We start from the raw sequence: 19,872 nt of genomic DNA, 5'->3' as shown, positions 1-19,872 counted from the left end.
TGTTAATGCGGAAAATGAACGGTCGAAAATGAAGACATCAATTCTTATCTACTGGTCTTTTTAGACTTGTTTTGTGAATTATTTCGCAGTGTGTTATTTTGTTATTTTGTTATTTTGCTTTCCTGAAAAGGAGCTAGGATGTTTTATGTTTGTTAAACTCTAAAATATTGTTGTGTGTGTCGCTAAGCCGTATGTATCTATCGTAATTCAGCGTGTATATATGTGCTAACGTCTTGTTCTCTATCGTTCCAGGGTTAGCTGCACTAGAGCTGAACCAGGTCATCATTCCGAAGCACGTGATGCGCGGTGCCGACGCCGACCTGGCGTGTCTCTACGACCTGCAGGGCAAGGAGCTCTACTCCATCAAGTGGTACAAAGACGGGAAGGAGTTCTACAGGTTCGAGCCGTCCACGAGCCAGAAGAAGAAAAACTTCCCCCAGCCGGGAATCAAGGTCGATGTAAGTGCCGCCACTTTCCTCGTCGGGAAATTCGCTGCGGTGCCGTCATCAATGTGTTCGGATACATGCCTGGTGGTTTTTCTGGCTAATGATACGGCAGATGGTATGATAGTCACTAACTGGACATTTCAGGGCTGCATTCACAGCGGTTTTTAGGGAAGGATAAGCCATAAGGAAATGTGCGTGACTTGTGGAACACAGTTTGCGGTCATCTTCTGTTCTTACAGTTGTGATGTGCGTAATGCGCATTGTATCAGAAGCAAGATCAGAAGTCAGAACACATATAACAGGGTATCTTTTATTGAGTCTAGTATCGCTTATTATACTGCTTCATCCATTTTTGAGCCATAGTAGCTATACGCAATGCGATAGATGATGTCATTAATGTGTACAAATTCACTGTTATGTCTGCATATCGGTCTCCTTGACATGAATGCCCACTGATACACATTTGGCACATGTTTTCAGTTGTCTGCGTCGAATGCGACGCACGTGCGTCTTCAGGAGACGACCCTTCAGTACACGGGCCGGTACATGTGCGAAATATCGACAGAGGCGCCCACCTTCTCCTCCAAGCAGGGCAAGGGCGAGGTGCACGTCGTAGGTGAGAATGGCCGCGGGTTCGAATCTGCATGCCGATAGACATTTATTCCATGATTGAATTTCATGTTAACGAGGGTTATTTCACAACTCATTGGTAGTGTTTTAACGAAATGAGTGTATTTTCCTCATTGGCCTCATTAGCTGTCATCATACAAAGTAGTTCGAACTCCATAGCTTCAACCCTTTTATGAGGCCCATTAAGTAGTCGTTGCATGCCTGTTATCCATCAGATGTCTCTGAAACACGATGACCGCTTTATTTCGATGACTTATGGGCACGGGATAATCGCATTCCTGTGAAATACCACCTGACTATGAAAATTATACGCCTCTTGAGTGCCGCTCCTTCGGACAGCCATGAAGAGCACTCCTCCCAGAGTGCGTAGTCGTAACGCACACCTATACGATAGAAGATTTAACTAGGATCGCTGCGTTCTCCGTTTGCACTCGCTGCCAGCTAAAAGCTTATTCATATTAACCATATTTTGTATAAGATGGTGTTTGACGTGTGTAAAAAAAAAATGTGTGATTGTTAGACTATTTCAATAAATTTACACTGATTCACACGATAACAAATGACGTTTCTCGACTCTTACAAAATGTTGAATTGTTAAGAAGTAGTATGCATTCGTTTGTCTTGCGGACTGCAATGTCTCTTACATGATCCATAATCTCGTCATTGTTAGACGCAAAACGTTATCGTGCTCTCCTTTTGATCGGTCTCCACTGCTTTCTCCGCCGCTGTATGTGCTTCCACCGCGAACGCCCCTGTCATTTATACCACCCGCACGTTCTACGAGGCGAGCGTGTGCCAGTCGTGCAGAACTGTCACACCTTTACAGGAGTGGCACTTCCTCACCAGAATATCCTTTGCCCCACCAACCGACCTCCTTGAAGCTGCAGCGGCGCCGGGCGGGGGCGGCGACCGGCGGGGGCGGGGGCGGGGGCGGCAGCGATTGCCGCCCGCGCTGGCCGCCCGCCAACACTAGCTGGGGCAGATTTGTTTCGCATTTATCGTAATCAGACTAATTGGTGGCCATTTCTCGGCGCGTCCCGTCGGCTGGCCGCTGCCCGGGGCCTCAGCCGCTCGCCGTGTGCCAACTCTCAGCAGAGGAAGGATTGCGAGGATTGGCCGGGGGTGCTGAGACGGCGCCGTGCCTCTCATTCGCTCGCACGTATTACCGGGCCTTAGCGAGGAGCGGAAGCGACGTTTTGTTCATTAGGCTGATGGGTGGCTGCGCACTGGACTAGGTGGGCGGTAGAGTGGGTGGAAGAGTGGGTGAGAGGGAGGAAGGACGAAGTTCGCTCCGAATCGGGTGGCGCGGCCCGTCAGGAGCGAGATAGAGATAGATGACGGTTCGTTACGATGACTGATGGTGGTATCTCGCAGCCGTACGGCGCTTGTTTTTCTAGCGCCCCGGAGAGGAATCGCCTCAGTATTCCTGCAGGAGCCCGGCTAATTAGTTTGCTTCAATTAGCTCCGATGAAATTGAAAGTAGGACAAAGAACGGGTGCGCTTTATTTCAAGTTATTTGTCTAGAAAGAAACTTGTTTGCTGTTTATGAATATTCCTCAAGGTTTCTGTGTTTCGCTAGTGAATTATACTTTAGACTAAGTTGCACCCTTAATTATTTGCAATATGATTTGGGCGCATGAAAATATGAGCCCCGGTGCGCCACGTCCGAAGAACGTCATGATTAGCGTTGTTGTAAGGATGCCGGAGCATTCAGTGTGTTTCACAATTATTGCTGACTGCCACTACACATATCGCGTCCTCAAACCGAATGGATTGATAGCAAATTGCTCGGCATTTATCAGCACATATCACTGTCATTACTCACTATGTGACTCGGGCTTCACAAAACACGAACAAAAATGATAATGCGCTGATCTTCCTAATATAAAATGTTTTTTTCAATAGGATTAGCTTACTGTTAATTTGTGACCATTCCGTGCTAAATGCTAACAATGCATGTGTCAGTTGACGTTCCCTCGGTGGTCACGCTTCTGTTCACTTAAGTCGTCCCAAAACTCGCTGACGGTTACCACGAAAACGGCCGCTCCCTGTGCCACGTTATTGTGCTTAAGTGCATGAACACTAGCGACGAGTCCGGGTATACAAAAGAGAAATAAAACCAGTAGACTGAACCTCTGTGTCCTTTGTCGAGGAAATTTCCCCAATGTCGCTCAGCATTAGCTGGGAGCGGCCGGTTGGGTCGCAGGCTGATGTTATAAAATAAATCCAGAGTCCTTTGTTTATCAGTTAGGTATTCAGTTACATTTTGTGCAGGAATGGACAGTGTCAAAATGATATGGACCGGCGAATCTGAGGTGGTCTATCAACTGCCCGATTTATTGTCGGGTCTAGGAGCGCCACTGGGTCCTGTGTTTGTGCTCAGTTCAATGTTATGCTAGATCAGATACAAATAAAAAATGAAACGAGTGTGATAGACTTAAAACCTGGATTATTGGTAGATCAATAATTGATTGCACTTTCCTTCAAGCGATGGCTTACTTTTCTAAGTTTTGATTCCAGAAATAGCGCTATATGAGCTCGGTTATGGACCTGATGGACTTAAACCAATGGATCAGAAGCCTCATTCCTCAAACTCCCACGAGCTCAATTATGAGGATATAATTGGACTTCGTGAATCACTTTCTGATGAAATAACTGATGACTACATTTATGGAGTTGTACGGAACAAAAAAGCGAAACAAAAGAATATCCCTCAGCATCAGGAAATATAAAAGGAAGTGTAATACATTTACCATAGATATGCCTATTGCCTATTTGTCACCTATCGGACACCTCGTGATTTGAAGAGCCACACTGATTGAATTCGGAGCTGATATGCTAAACTCAGGTTTATCCTTGCTTTCTTGGCACCCTTATTACACTTGATCAAAGAAGCGAAACATAGGAGGCGAAAAATGCGACCAAGATGCACATTTTATTCATCCGCTACAGTCATCAGTGTACTCTGTACAGGCCCACAGCACGAAAGCCTGACAATCACTTTATTCGGTGTGGGTTGATGGCCTGCCCTACCTCGAAGCTAGCCACGTCCAAGATTGGGAACGCTGATTAGTGTTAATCCGACAGTGATTGTCCTTCTGTGATTTAGTATTGGGGAACTCAACAGCACCATTTTAGCGCCTGCATCCTTTGGATATCAACGTTCTATGACACTCATGTTCAGACCGTACACTCATATGATTTGATTGGTCCTGATAGCCAAATATCCAGAAGCCTAAATGAAGCAGGAGTAAATATGGCATAGGGAAACTTCCCTCTAGTGGATGAGAATGCATTTAATTTTATAGTTCGTGGGAGGGATTAGCTGTGTCGTGTCGGACATCTGTCGCGCTGATAGTCGGCTCCGCTGTCAGCTGTTGACTATCGTTCTGTCGTGAATGGTGACGAAGGCTGCACGTCGTTTGGGAATGTGACGCCCTGGACCGTGTCAACGTCCAACCGTATTTATGCTGATCCATCTGTATATGAAATAGCCCCGCCTCGCGGATTTATAGCTGGTCGCCAAAGTCCAAAATTGGCCGGCTCTTTATCACCAGCTTATCACCATCATGGGAGTAATATTTGCGGATTTATTCCGTGAATACACATTTGACCTGCTTTTCCGACTATTCGACGAAAGTGTCATCCGTGAGGAGCATTAGCAGGTTATTTGATCAGCATATTCGCCGACGAATAAAACAGCTGCCTAAAATAGTTCCGCTAACAAATGATCGCCATCGATGGTGCCACTGAGGCTTTATCAGCTTTGTGGGTGTGAACTTGAAAAGCCGGATCTAGAATACTTTTGTTATTTAATATGTTCAGGATGAATAACCCGCCTGCCTTTCTAACACATGATCGGGCTACATCCACTGCGATTCTTCGTAGCACCTTTGGATGCTTGGATTACCTACCCAGCATTACACCCACCTAGGCTCCTAACGCAACATTTCTTATCGCTCTCTATGTGTAGCCCATGACCGCACGGATTTGGCTACCCGGCAGATTTCTAACAGCCTTCCTCCACCTCTATCTGCAGTGTTCCCCGAGGAGGGCCCGGTTATAACGGGCGGCAAGTCGCGCTACGAGGTCGGTGACCGGGTCAAGGTCAACTGCACCTCCTACAAGAGCAAACCGGCCGCCGAGCTCACCTGGTTCATTAACAACGAGGAGGTGAGAAGAGTGGATGGTGGACTTGGATTGACGTGCTTGGAGTGAGTCTGTGACGCGAGTAATGGTAAGAGCATGAGGCATTTGAGAAGCAGATCACATAACTCATGTCGTTTTATGGAACAGCAACAGCTAAATAATGGGTGCAGCATTCCCCGCGTTTGCATTTGCACGGTGGCAATGCTCCGAAGCAGCGGCGGCGCTGCGCGTGAACGCACGCCTCGCTCGCGCTGTTGTCGGAGAGCTGTTGTGCGCCGCGGTGGTGACGTGCGCCGTCCGCGCGCTGTTTGTGTGTCTGTCTGCGGGCCGGTGGCGCCGCACGCGCCCCTGTTTGGACAGATGGGTCCGGCTGGCGCCCCGCGGAGGGGGAGGGGAGGGGCCGGATGACGGCAGATCCGCCAGTCACCACCCCGTCGTGTGTCACGGTGATGACCCGTCTGCTTGGTCACGGTTCAGGCGGTGGACGGGTTTAAATGGTAGTGAGCTCGTATCACGGTAGGGGAGAGTGGGGTAATTTGGCCAGTGGTGTAAATTGGCCGCCCCCACCTGTACGAAACCTGATAAAAGTGCATGAAATAACTTAAGTCTCTATTCATTTGTCATCGGCAGAACTAACCCGAGAACAAATGTCAAAACTTTGCCCCTCGCAGTTTTATTCAAAATTAATAAAACGTTAATTTCATTAGAAAATGGTAACTTTTGCTTCTATTTACAAAGTTGTATAACATGTAGTATTTGGGCTACAAACGAATTCAGACATTATAGCGCCATTCTTGAGCGTGTTCAGCGGTTCCAAGAGCAATTTCATCTAGTTCTGTACAGGCATGACGACTTTATAGACAAAAATTTTCAGAATGGCAATGTGGGGTTATTTGGCCGGGACTAGCGGGGCAACTTGGCCGGTGCACTCAGCGTCACTATGCTGGGACGGCCGAGTTGTCATGGTCATTATACCATAAAGGACATAATTCATGACCAACTTTGACTACCTTGATGCCATATTTCCTATTGGACAGCTGTAAGGGTATGTGACGTCATCAAAGGTTACCTAACGCTTTTTTGCTAATAACTACTTAACCCGCGCCCCGCTGGGCTATTCAGCCATACGCGCCCTGCTGGGGGGGGGGGGGGCAGATTCTGCCCCCCCTGTCTAACTTCCGAACCGATGGTCGTAGAAAGACGGGGAAAACGGCAATCGAAAGCTCTCAACAAGGCGGATCTTAAGAGCCCAATTTTTTTTGCTTAAGTAGGTCAGAGGTCAGGTCAAGGTCAGGTCAAGGGTACAAAATGCAAGTTTCTACAGTATCGGCCTTGCACCGTAGTTGGCGAAGAATGGACTGAGACTGATTGCCCAAAACGTGTTCTTAGACTACCAAGACAATATTCGTTGCACACAATGTCATTCAAAGGTCAAGGTCAAGGTCAGGTCAGGTCAGGTCACCAAAAACAAAATATAGAAAAGGGCATGTGCGACACATGTTTTATGGGTCATTTTACTCATGGAATTCAATAGGCACACTCAATAAGTGATATGGACCACCTCTGGATGAATTTCAGGTCGAGGTCAGGTCAAGGTCAGGTCAAGTGAGGTCAAATTTTGAAGTTGGTTGTTAAGGCCTAAAAAGGTGTCTATCCGATGCAGTTTTTCACGACGAATCGAATGGTGCTATTTTTGTTTCCGTATGAGGTCTAGAACTTCCAAAAAAAAAATCATTTTTCAATTTTTTTGTGTGTCGTGACGTCATAAAATTTTGAATAACTCCCACATTTTTGAACCGATTCTTCTGAAAATTGGTATGTAGGTGCACATAGACCAGTTCTTTTACATATATTCCGGTTTTTTCGATACACTCAAAATTTTGGATTTTATAAATAATTTCCCAAAAAAGTCAGTTTTTTTAGAAAATTTTGGCCAAAATCCAAAATTTTCAAAAAACCGAGATAGCCATTTGATAGACAAAGTAGAATCACGTATAAACTTTTTTGTTACGTCTTGATTCCTTTAAAAATGAAGATGTTAGCGGCGTTTGAAATTTTGCCGTTTTTGAGGCGAAAATGGCGAACATGACGTCACTAAAACGTCAATTTCTCGAAAATTTTCCGACGGATTTCGCTCAAATTTTCAGGGAACGTGTCAAATTGATGTATGATAAGGTACTGAAAGTTTGAAGTCGCTGGCGTAACGCGTTTAGAAGTTATTGGCGAAAAACGGGAGGGGGGGCAGATTCTGCCCCCCCCCAGCGGGGCGCGGGTTAAAGAAAAAGATACAGCCGCACAAATGGTCTCATTGTGTTCAGCTCGTCAAGGCGCATCGAATGATATACATGATGACCTTGAACTCACGCAACCTTGAGGTCAAGCGACCTGAGGTAACGTGACCTGAAGCCAACCTTTGACCTTGACCTCTCGAGGTCAACACATACATGTTTCGATGCGGAATGACGAGAGAATTACGATGGTACTTTTAGTTTTGGCCTAGCTTGATTACTTCAAAAGCTATTTGTAGAAAACTGCAATCGCATCTAGAGCCGCTATTTTGACTATTTTCGACCCCTGTGACGGCTGAGTCAACCTCCAAAATGCTTCAAATGCGTCGTAGGACATGCGTCATTGCTGAATGTGAAGCTGACTCGCCTATAACAAAAATCATGGCCTCAAACTAACACCGGCCAAATTGCCCCACACCCCCGGCCAAATAACCCTGCTAGTGGGGCAATTTGGCCGCTTTGCAGACCCTTGTAATACGTCACAATTTCAATATAAGTAGTTACTCTATCATTTCAAGTTTACTGTCCAGGAAAGTAAAATGTATGCCAAACCTGTCAGCGTGGAGAAAATGCAGAAATGTGTTGTCGATTTTTAGTTACATCGGTTTCTAAAAAAAGCGGCCAAATTACCCCACTCTCCCCTATAGTATGCGGTAGAGCAGTGGAAGGTCATGTGATTAGGGTAGTAGGACGGAAATAATGCGTTTGGTGCTCGGTGCTGTTCGTTGTTAGCGTCATAGATCAGTGTTGCTATCGCTGCTATTAATCGTTGGTAGCGTCAACGATTGAGACTAACGTACGGCCCTCCAGCAAAAGAGTGGTTGGTTAGCCTATGTGCTTTTGGTGTAATAACTTTGAATGACAGAGACACTCCTGTAAAATGACTCAATAGAAATTAGAAGAGAGTTCGTGCACACATTTCGGCAATGGTTTTCAACAGCCGTTAGACGTATTCATCAGTGCAGATCGCTTATTGTGATGTTGGCAACCAACCACTAAATACCTGGAGGGCCGTACGACGATGATTACTGACCTGAGCTAAAGCGTCACGACGAAAATTACTCGGAAACTTTCGGCTCATTTTTGTCGGACACTTTGGTATTCTGGCTGTCGGGTTCTCGCATCCAATTCAATTAGGCACGGGGAATGCACGCAGGTCACGCATGGGGTCTTTACGAGGCCCTACGTAACGCAAAGAAAAAAAAACAAGCCCCAGGCTAGTCCACGTAAGTGGCTGGCGGTGGCCGCTACTGGCTGTGGTGACTCCTGTCGCTACTTTTCGCTGTGGAGAAGACTTCTGCTCCCCGTCGGCTCCGAAATGGTCATCCATCATTTTGCCGACAAGTTAACTGGTGGCTTAAGTTTGGTCACGGCGATCTTAGCAACAGCGGCCGGCCGGCTAGAGCCAAATTTACTGATACGGAGATGAATCAGCAAGTTTTCCATTCTGTTTCAGTTTAGTGTGCGTTTGTCATACTATTTGAGCTCAGAAAGTCGAAAGGCAGACCGAACTGAACGCAGGGCATCACGCAGGGTAGCGTACTAAGCCAGGATAGCCCCGGATGGATTAGCGTTAATGCGGTGTACTTAACTCCTATCTGACGGGTTTGTTGGAAAAAGTGGTAAATGGTTATCCCAAACAGTTTACAGTGTATGTCTCGGAAGCGCTTGACACTTATCCATATAAACATATTTCCATGCGTCGCTTTTTTACATACAACCACATTTACGCCTATAAAAAAGAACACTTTCTGCTACTCAACCAGTAACGTTTATCATACGAAAAACGGGCTCATTGTTTTTTGCCTCAATATTTTGTACCGTTTCCAACCACTCCATCCAAATCTCCACCTCGTGACTGTGTGGACGGCCGTGGTCTCTCGTGGATTTTAACGTGAACGTCCCACCCCCACAGGCGGCGTTGGAACACGTGGAGCTCTGGCCACCCACCATCCACGACGACGGTCTGGAGACGATGACGGCTGGCCTGCACTTCCGAGTGCGGCCGCACCACTTCCGCTCTGGCAACATCAAGCTCAAGTGCGTCTCGCAGATTCCCGACATGGTGCAGCCGGTGTACTGGCAGAGTCGCGAGGAGAGCGCCGTGGGCGACCGGCCGCCCGAGGTCTCCCAGGTGCTAGACAGCACGGCCGACAACCGGAAAAGTAAGACTTCCGGTCAGTTCCCGATGTGGGGGTGGAGAAATGTTGTGTGGCTGTATGTGGTGTTTGTTGTGGAATGTTTGTTGTGTGTGGAGGTTGGGTGGTGCACTAACGCTGCACTAGTGTTTGTTGTGGACTGCTTGAAGCGTGTGGAGGCTGGATGATACAGTGAAGTTGTATGTATGGTGGTTGTGTGTCGTGTTGTCTGTGTATCACTGTACGGTTTATGATGAGATCCAGAGTGGTCCGAGTTCTCGCCAGCCCGGTAGCCGCAGCGCCGTCTCGTCCCGCTGTAGCCACACCCGCGGTGGGTGGTCAGCCACACTGTTTGTGTTCCACTTCCGGCGGCCTTCAGTGGCCTTGTTCCTCGTCCAATTACGCCTCCTCCGCCGCTCGGCGGGACGACGTCAGTTGGCCGGGGCTCCGCGCCGAGCAAAAACCGGCTTCGTCGCCGCCCCTTCTATCACCGGAACGATGCGGGCGTCACTGAGAGACGAGAGGTGACGCCTGGGTGACGAGAGGTGACACCCGAGTGGTGCAAAGTAGCGCCTTTGTGTAGCCGACGTGACGGTCCGTTCCGCCACCGTTCAAAGAAAGGCCGCTGCTCCCTCCGCGCCTCAGGGTGCATTTCGACTCGAATGTAGCCGCGACTGTGGGATTGACTCTGACTCGTGCCTCGAAAGTGCATAGTGGTTGATTTTGACTCCTGCTCTCCCGTTAATTTCGGCTCTCATCTGCGACTGTCTTTCTTAACGTCCCAAATTCAGGTCTCAATACCGTAACTCGCGCCATGGTGTGCCCTCTGTCCGTCGGCCAGGCAGTACCAGCCGGTCACCAGGCCCGGTCTCCAACTGGCGCGTGCAGCGCCGTCGCTCGCGGCGGGTGGGCTCCGATCCCGCTAGACGCGTGATGAGCCGGGACGTGGCAGCCCGTGCCTGCAGGGGACAGCGGCGACGGCGCGGGCTCGCTTACTCTGCGAAATTATGAGTCATCCCCACAATTCTGGCTTAATGGCTTCTCAAAGGGCGTCGTTATTCTCACTAGTCGGCTGCGTATTGGCAATAAAGGGCGCGCCGACGGGCCGACGGGCGACTCGGGCGATGACACAAAGCCGGCGGCCGGCGGCAACAGCTGGCCTGATCGCCGACGGACGAGCGGCGCACTTTTTATCGGCGACAAAACAGCGACAAAAACAATACGGCGCGGCGGCGACAGTGGCGCACCAGCCGCGCAACAGTCGACGGCGTATATTTCAATCTATAGCGCCGCCGCCCGCCGCGCCGGCCGGCCGGCCGGTTTTGTGTATTCATTCTGGGTGTCTTCTCCCCCTCCCGATCCACGTCTCGGAAGGCAGGGAGATGCGTGCGATATTGAGGACGGGATGCGGATGATGAAAAATGTGCGTCAACAGGCAGGCAGAGCGAGGAGCGCCTCGTGTGCGGGCGGAGAGAGCGGTGGGAGGATCTCATAAAAGGACGGCCTTTCAAAACGGCTCGTCAGCGCGGCTGGGTCGCGGCCGAGTCTGATTTTCATGAGGCGGGTAAAATGGCCCGTTGTAGGTCATCTGTCTTCATCTGACCACCAGCTGCGGACTCGGCTCGGACTGTGGCTACTGCTCTGATGGGAATGAAATTGTCTGTCCGTAATTAATTTTTCGAAATAAGAATACTCCTACTGCTACTACGTCATTGTGTGTAACGAAATGTCTCCAAGAATGTCTAGAAATTCGAGCCGGCGTCTTTTCCTTTTTGTTCACCATCCTTAACGCTTCCACGCATTGAATCATGCTGATTATGACTGGATCCATATAACCATTTAGTAACAACACCCTAAAATGAAATCAACATTAGCAATGGTAGTCATCCTCATCAGCCGATTTCCAAATCAGCTCCACCCATCAACAGACGGGTTCACACTAAATCAGTTCGAACTGCCAGCTGTAGTAAAACTAATTCCGTCAGTCATTTGCACTCAGTCGTAAACCGGATAGTATTGGGTCGGCTGCGCCCGGGGCCGGCACAGGGCAGTAATTTCGTCCGTAATTTGTTTATCAGTCGCTCGACCCGGCCGACCGACGGCAGGCACGTGACTTGACAACGACGGCGCCGTCGCGGCAGTACGCTTCATTGACGTAACAGGCACCGCCGTCGTCATTAGTGTCATTTATGGCCGGCCGTCCCGCTGTCACGGATGTGCGTCTGCGTGCGACTGTGCGTACCGTACGCGTGCCGATGTGACCCGCCACATACAACGGGAGCGTAATTGTGTTCGTGGGAAAGCGACCAAAGGGAATCATTACAATCTGCGATTCCTAATGGCAGCATGTAAGAAGGCAGTGCCGACTGCCACAGGTATGGTAAGGGTCTTTGTCAGTCTCAGTAGCCGCCGATTTCGGAAAACTGGATTGCTTTGCTAAATCAGAGGAATTATAGGGAACAAATCAAGTTTGCGATTTCACTCGTAACTCATAAATCGCAATGGACCGACGATAAACTTCCATGCCTTGAGCAACCCAACTGGTAGCCCAAAATAGCTCTATGGAAATCGTACGCCATGGGCGGCATTATATCGCAATGTGCCCCAGCATCTACCCCAGCCGGGGTGCCTCCAATAACCGCTGCTATGGCGCCGCCAGAGGCTTTTTGCCGCAGGAAATTGGGCGCAGTCACCCGAGTGTATTTCGCCGGGGCACCAGTGATATTTTACGGGGAATGGCTCCTCTCGGGCTGTATTTATTTAAGTGGACGCCGTTGTTCCGTATCACCTGTCATTTGTTTCGTGTCCGGGTATTTATTGGCGGCCGTCGTAAATATGAGTTTCTTTCGAGTCAGTGTGACAGAAGGACATTTGTTTTCGCTGAGGGACACGATATTGGAAATTGTTTCATGTCTTGTGGCGACAGAACTGCATCCGAGTACAAATGGAGAGAGATGTCCATTCTGAAGTTCAGTGGAACATTGCACACCGAATGAAATGTGGTGGTTAGAAGACTTATTGTTCTGGTGCAACTTGTTCCGATTGCCGCCTAAAAATCAAACAAACAAAAAACAAAGCAAAAAAAAAAAACAATAATTGTTTGTCTGCTTTATAAACCAGTTATAATGCCTCAACTCATTGACATGTTTTATCTCTTCTCTGACCGTGGTTTTTTCTCCTTCCTTTCCAGATAACGGCTGTCCGCTCTGTCACGAGATCGCCAACTGGCTCATTTTGGCGGTGAGCGTCATCCTCGCCAGATGAGAGACCAGCGAGGTCAGATGAGTGGGCCAGCAAGGTCAGATGAGCCGGTCCGCAGGTCAGATGAGCCGGTCCGCGGGTCAGATGAGCCGATCCCCAGGTCAGATGAATAGACCCGCCGTGAACGTGTCAGCAGGTCAGGTGACGACCTTATTCCGCGTGGCATGAGGCTGGACTCGAACAGCGTGATCAGGGCCGCCCGCGGCCCATAGTGCGGCGAGCATCGCTCTCCAGTTAATGTATCGGTGTATGTGTTCACTCCCATATCCTGGGCAACGCTTGGCAAGATATCGAGGTGAAGCATTGACTGGCGCGGCTGACATCCCCAGCGCATTTGGGGAGCGATTTCATCGGGAATGAAAGGTGATATTAGAAGCAGAGTTTAGTTGAAAGCGCGAGAAAAGTGTCCTCCGCACTTCACCAGCGTTTTTCTGGATCATGATGAATGCTGAATCAGCTGCAGCTGAGAGTGTGAAGATGACTTCTTCCGAATTTCTTTGACGTGGCTGTCATACGCACGCGTCGGACGTCGGCGAGAGTGCCGGCTGACAGTTGACAGTTGACAGGTGCCGCCTGTCATCGCGCGCTGGGAGAGAGGTGTCATCGAAAAATACTCTGCTGGGACGCGCGTCTCCGAGAGAGTCAGCGGAAGCAAGCAATGCAATCACTCGTAGGCCTCGTAAACTGCGTTTCCGGCATTTGAGGCCTGGCTCGTTAATGTTGGTGTTCCGAACTGGACGAAGCGGCCGCCCGGATGTGCAGAGAACGTGTGCGGCGCCGGTAGACAGTGGCGGGCGCTCGTGAGTGTTTGCCGCCGGGCAGTCTCCGTGTGGCGGTGTGCGGCGAGGTCGGCCCCGGTGTCAGGTCGACCTCCCGCAGTCAATGTGATAACACTAGTCTTTGGCCAAAGAGCGGGGACGGCCCCTCTGCGCTGGCGAAGACTGGACGTAGCTCTTTGATATCACCAGATAAGGTCTGTGTTTTTGTTTCGAGATGTGCACGCCTGGCAGATGATCTGAGCCAGTGTGCGTTTTAACGAAGTGTCTTTTATTTTTGTCAAGGAGGGAAGCTACGCCGAACTGTGCAGCTCCCGTAAGTTGTCCGTTGTGTTTCTGCATGCTTTGGCCGACCATGTTGGTGACATGCGGGCCGCTCTGCGCGATGACGCGTCGGTCGTGTCCCACCCTTGTCGCCGGCGAATACAATGGAGCGCCGTTTTCCTGTGGATGTCTGCCAGCTCATTGTTTCCGTGTTGAGTGTCTGATTGTGATTCCTGACGATGTGTGCGAGCCAATGCGGCTGTCACATGGCTGCAGTCCTCCCCTCCCCCCCCCCCCCCCCGCCTCCCCAGCCGACACAACAGCGACTTGAAAGCAAAACATCCCGGTCCCACATCTTCCATCGTCACCTGTCGTCGACCTCCCGCCGTGCGCCGCCACCCACAGTTCATCGCTTAAACTTCGGACGTGCAAATGCCATGCCGCAACGTTACGTTGACGGGTTGTACGCGTTCCTCCGTGATGACTCCGAAACCAAAACACGCGCGGTGTGGTTACGTTAACTCCTGTCAAACTCTCGCGTCGTTCGGACGTGCTCTCACCAGTGACGGCTATGTAGATGGATGCCGCTCGCGCGCAGCGTCGCTGGCGACACGCGGCTATCCATCGACGGCCGTATCTGCACGTGCAGACCCCGCCGAATCGTCTCGGCTGTCGCCCTCCGTCACCGTCGCGGCGGCGCGCCCTTCACAGTAGCAAACAGCCCATCCGTCACCCTGACTCGTTCGGCAAAGTGCACTCTCTCATTTTGCGCGCTCGCCATGATTTAGTTGCCCAGACCCTCGGTGACTGCCCGCCACTCCGCACCGCTCGCGCCGGCTTTGTCGCGAGACGCGATGCGCCCCATTGCGCCGCTAATGTCTATTCTGCGCTGCATACGCTCCGACTAAGGAGGCGCAGAGGAACTGAATGAGGAGGAAATTCGTTGCCGCTCTCGCGTCAGGAGCTGTGTCAGTGTTTGCCAGCGAAAAGCTGCTGGTACTAATGTGTGGGCCGAGCCTCTGACTATCATGTTCGGGTGAGGCTCGGACTGCACGTTGAACTGCAGGGCGACATAGACTGGCAGTATATGTTGTAAGTGTTAATATATGCTTTATTTATGAACACTGACCGGTAGTTTGTATTTCGTACGGTGGAAAAGAGGGAGCCGTCTGGTTTTTCGGGTGATTGTGAACATGTTCCCGAGTTCTTGAGTCACTGACGCCAATTCAGCCAGGAAGTTAAGTTGTGGTGGACTTACGATTCTATTTCGGACTCCGTGTCGGTTCTAGAGGACGGCGGTTTTAACTTTGTCGAAAGAGCCTTTCATCCGGTCCATAACTCTCACTGCACTTCAGCTCAACGAATGGCAAGATATCGAGAAACGTTTTACGAGTAACATTTTCGCCGGCATTTACGCCAGATGCAGTAGTATATAACGCTCCTTCCTAGCGGCTAAATCTAAAACCCTGATGTTAGTTCAATAATTTACGTCGCCCTTCTCATACAACTCTTCCCTAAGAGCATAGGGTCGTTAATTACCCATACGTGCATTATCCTGGATTCACTCGAGTGGGCGGAAGCTCCATCCCGGCCACTCGGAGGCCTTTGTTGTGCCCGAGTGGGTGGTCAGCTGAGTGGGACCGCGTGACCGCCGACTGTGTCAGCTGAGTGAGACCACGTGACCGACCGCCGCAGGGCAGCTAGGTCACGGTGACCCGTCAGTCGTGGGCGTGGTGCGTTGCGGTATGGTGGCGTCGCGCGGATTAATGGTTGAAGTGAAGCTACTTCCAAACTGCCGCCATCAGCAAACACGGAAGCCTCGGCACTGACTTCTGTTGCCTAATACGAGTATGTTATTTGCGGTTTCGGCCGTATTGAATCATTCATCTCTTGTTACGATGTAATTGACAAGTGACAAACTAGGCGACTCCCTTTGCAACTATCACGTCGTGTGAATAGCATCCATTAACTCAGCCTACCAGTTTGTGTGATCGTTCCCGGTTTGTGAATGCCCAATATAACCCGAACGGTAGCTCCTCGCCGCGATGTTTGCAGTGGGCCGCCCGAAAGGTGTGACGAGCTGTCTGTCGTCACACCATTAGCCGGCAGACGCCTTGGACTGAGTTACTCGCGACCGCGGCGAGCAGGAAAACCGCCGCCCGAGCGAACTGCTGAAAGGTATCGCGGGCGGACATCTGCAATCGCGGTCGGCGCTGACGGGTAAGTCAACAATCAACATCGTTAGGTAGTGTCAACACGCTCACTTCCAGAGGCGGAACGGCGGCCTTGAGGCGCCGCTGACTGTGGAATTGCCGTGCGGGCTGCGCCAGGAGCTGAGCGTCGGCCGTCTCTTCCGTGTGTGGGCTGGCGGCCGTGCTCTGCGGGTTAGTCTAACAGCCCAGGCGCCGGCTCGGCTGGCGAGAGGAGACCGCGCCCGCCCGCCCGCCCGCCGCGCCGCGCCGCGCCGCGCTGGCCAGAAGGCGCAACGACGCTGTCTGGCGCTTTTCGCCGCTCGCGCTCCTGTTTAGACGCTAGTTGATGGTGCCATCAGCGGTGCGGCTGTCGTGGCGCGCCGCGGCGTACTCTCCGCACCTGCGCCGCCGCTCGCCGCGCCAGGTTTTGTGCTTTCCGCGGCGCAGCTGCCGCTGTAGAAGGGCTTCGATTACAGATCAAACGACGCTGCGGCGTCGGTCTGCCGGCGGATGCCGTCATCTGAGCGCGGTGAACGACAGACATCGGCCAACAAATCGACCGCTAATAGAGCGCGGCGGCCGGTCCGTCGTCCCCCCCCCTCCCCGGTGCCGGCGCCGGTTCGCCCGCTCTGTGTGTTTGTTACAAACCCTGTGTGACCAGATAACACGGGACGTGGGTACGTCCGATGTCAGAACATGACCGACGGCAAACACAGACCAGATGCCGCCTGTAAAACAGGCCCTCATTTAGATAGAGGCATCAATCTGACCAGCACCGGCCTCCAGCTTGGCCCTGGACGGTCTACATTGGTCAGATAATGGCTAAATTTAGCGATCGATGCCGGGCTGGTCAGTATTTGCACCGAGTTGAGAGCGTGTCTCGTCAACGGATGCTATTTTGGTAATACGAGAGTTATGTAATGGGATGCGGGACTCTGTGAGGCAATATCGGCTATACACAAGAATTTTAACGACATAGCTCGATGGGAAAGCACGAACTTCAAACAGCGGCTTTTGCCCTCTCGCCCCACTGTTAGGTATTTACAACCCATAGGCGGCGGAACGGGGAGGGCACCGGGGCATCGTGCCCCCCTTTGATTTTGGCATTTTAACATTAGCCCTATGGGCGTTGCATGGAAAGAATGGAACCAAAAGTCGGCAGTGCCCCCCCCCCCTTAATTGAAGGTGTCCCGACGCTACTGTTACAACCATTGGATTGTGTGTTTCAAACCGACCGTTTGTTTTCGAATTAGATATTTGTTTTCATGCCCCGTCCAGCTGATCTGTGGTGATTTAATACAGAAAGGCATCAACAACATTTGCTAGCAAAGTGATTAATTATTTGCGTCTTTGATAAGTATACAACTTGTTGTTTGAACATTGTTTAAGGTCAGACCCGATTGCATTGTGACTAGCAAAAGATGTAAGGTGTCTAGAGATGACTTGCCAGTAACGGTTGCACGGACTTGTGTAAACTGTGCATTTCATGAATATGTAAGACATTCCAACAAAAATTTCCCGACGTTTCGTTTATCATAACCTCAAAGGTAGGCATAGTTTTCAACCTATTGTAATGATTGTCCTTGAAAAACAATCCAGGATAATGATTATCCTTGATTAAACGAAACGTCGGGTAATTTTTGTTGCAATACCTTCCATATTTATGAAATAATGGTCACATTATAACGGCGTTTACTTTTATCACATTAGTCGCACACAACAGACCAGCGAAGCAGTCACAAGCAGCTATTGACGTCAAATCTCCATCATCTGTCGTCGGTCTGCCGTACTTCGATTTCTTCAAAGCGCTCTTCTAACACTGCTAATGCAACGAGTCTGACTAGATTCCCAGACACACCACTCAACCAAGCTATCCCAACAGATTTATTGATTTGATGAAGTGCATATTACTGTTCCCTCTCAAGAGAACTATCGATACAGCGTAGTTGATTGACGATGGCACATTTATATTCGGAATGGTGATTGTTACAGATAAGCCCAAATAGATGCAAACATAGATAAACTGGAACAAATCGAACAATGCATCGTTATTGCTGGTGCCTTGAGACATCTCGATCGGGATCAGCAAAAGTATTATCATATAAGTGTATCACTGTCTTACAATACATATAAAGCGTCGGTATCGTCGAGGCATCACCGTCGTGTTCCCTGGACCCAAAAATTTACCAGCTTGGCCGGGACGCTGTCGATCCATCAGTTCAAGCGTCTCCCGGGTCGTCTAAAAATGGATCGGGACCGACCCAAAGCTGCACTAATTTATCTCACTTCGAGCGGTGGCAGTTCTTCACCAAAGTACACACACGCGGCTTTCATTGGTGCGGTCCTCAGGCGAACTGCCGACAGCGAGTCCAACTAAAACACTCGAGTCTGACGGCAGACCGACAGTCTGTAGTCTGTACTAATGGTCTGATTGGACCACCGGGCTGGACACCTTAACACGGTCAGGCCAGACTAAAGTGTTAGGCTGCTTATTACTTTATATAATGTAGGTAATGAATAATGATACGGTTTGTGAGGCATTGAGATGTCTTGTAAAAGCGACGACAATTTATGAAAAACTTCCCGGTTTGCCCTCCCAAATTCCAGACCAAGTATGAAATGGAAATTAAAGATAGATATTGAACACGAAAAAATGAAAGCATAGCGATGCTCTAAAAATAGTACTCACATGATGAGGTCTTAAGGACCATTTGATTTGGATTCCGTAATCGTAACATGCCTGGTGCAGCTGAATGCGGTATTCGAAATTGTAGTTGTAGCATTAATCAGAGTACGACTGGCTGGCTGTCTTAGAAGCAAAGCTCCTCCTCCTCCCTCTCTCTCTCTCTCTCTCTCTCTCTCTCTTTCTCTTTCTCTCTCTGTCTCTCTCTCCCCCGTCTCTCTTTCCTCTTCCTCCCAAAAAGCCTCGCCTATACACGCACCCCTGTTTCGCCTTCTTCGGGTGTCGAAGGAGCCCTGATCCGTCATCTGCGGCGTCACTGGCACGTCATCGGTCCGTCATCGGCCCGCCATCCGGCGTCATCCGGTGTCATCGAGGCAGACCAACTGCTGCTCTGCCCGCTCCCGTCACCCCTCTCTGTAAACGCCACAAGCGGCCGGCGCGGCGTGTTCTCGGTTTGCTAGAAATAAAGGTATTTCGGCTACCGCGACATAGGCGGCACTGAAGCAATGTTCAGTGTCAAATGTCCTTCACACTGAGCGATGCTCAGCGTGAATGATGTGGAATGAAAGAAAGCGAGAACGAGGAGGCCGACGGAATGTGGATGCATTAGGAATTTAATGTGACTTTGGCCGTATCTGTGACTTTGGCCGTAAATGGGCATGTCCCGTGGCTGATATGTGAATAAATGAAATGAAATAATGATGACGCTGGCGTAATCGAGTGTGGGCAATCGGCAATAAAACTTATAAAGCTGTATAGGTCCACGCTTTATCCCACACACAAGTTGGCAATTGAGTCTTGTTTGCTACAAAGTGTTTCAATGATCAGGAAAAAGAAGGAAAACTATCGATGCATTGTTGTTGATGCATCATCTATCACAATGCTAACTAAGAGCGCCGTCAATGATGACTAACCAAAGACGCATTACCCCGCTTTCCGTAGTGGACTAGCACACGGGGCTCGCCTCTATCCGTCGTCACACGGTGCCCACCCTCAGCACCCGTAACGAGCAGTGCCAAATTACCACAGCTGGAGGTGGGGAGCC

At 50.1% G+C, this 19,872-nt stretch overlaps 1 protein-coding gene across 2 annotated transcripts in view; it reads left to right on the top strand.

Annotated features, from left to right (window-relative positions):
• Positions 1-15,080, top strand: part of LOC122367937 — a 41,863-nt gene extending 26,783 nt beyond the window's left edge. The window contains exons 2-6 of one of the 2 annotated variants that reach the window (XM_043341494.1): positions 253-458; positions 927-1,062; positions 5,116-5,249; positions 9,429-9,678; positions 12,842-15,080. In XM_043341494.1, coding sequence (XP_043197429.1) covers positions 253-458; positions 927-1,062; positions 5,116-5,249; positions 9,429-9,678; positions 12,842-12,915 — 800 coding nt within the window. In that variant the 3' untranslated portion in view covers positions 12,916-15,080. Of the gene's footprint in view, positions 1-252; positions 459-926; positions 1,063-5,115; positions 5,250-9,428; positions 9,691-12,841 lie in introns of both variants that reach the window. The other variant, XM_043341493.1, reaches the window with a different exon arrangement.
• Positions 15,081-19,872: the final 4,792 nt, after the last annotated feature.

Source organism: Amphibalanus amphitrite, unplaced genomic scaffold (genome assembly GCF_019059575.1).
Source record: "Amphibalanus amphitrite isolate SeventyFive unplaced genomic scaffold, NRLGWU_Aamphi_draft 000909F_arrow, whole genome shotgun sequence".
NCBI lineage: Eukaryota > Metazoa > Arthropoda > Thecostraca > Balanomorpha > Balanidae > Amphibalanus > Amphibalanus amphitrite.
The sequence above is the reverse complement of the archived record's forward strand: the minus strand, read 5'-3'. Positions and strand labels throughout refer to the sequence as shown.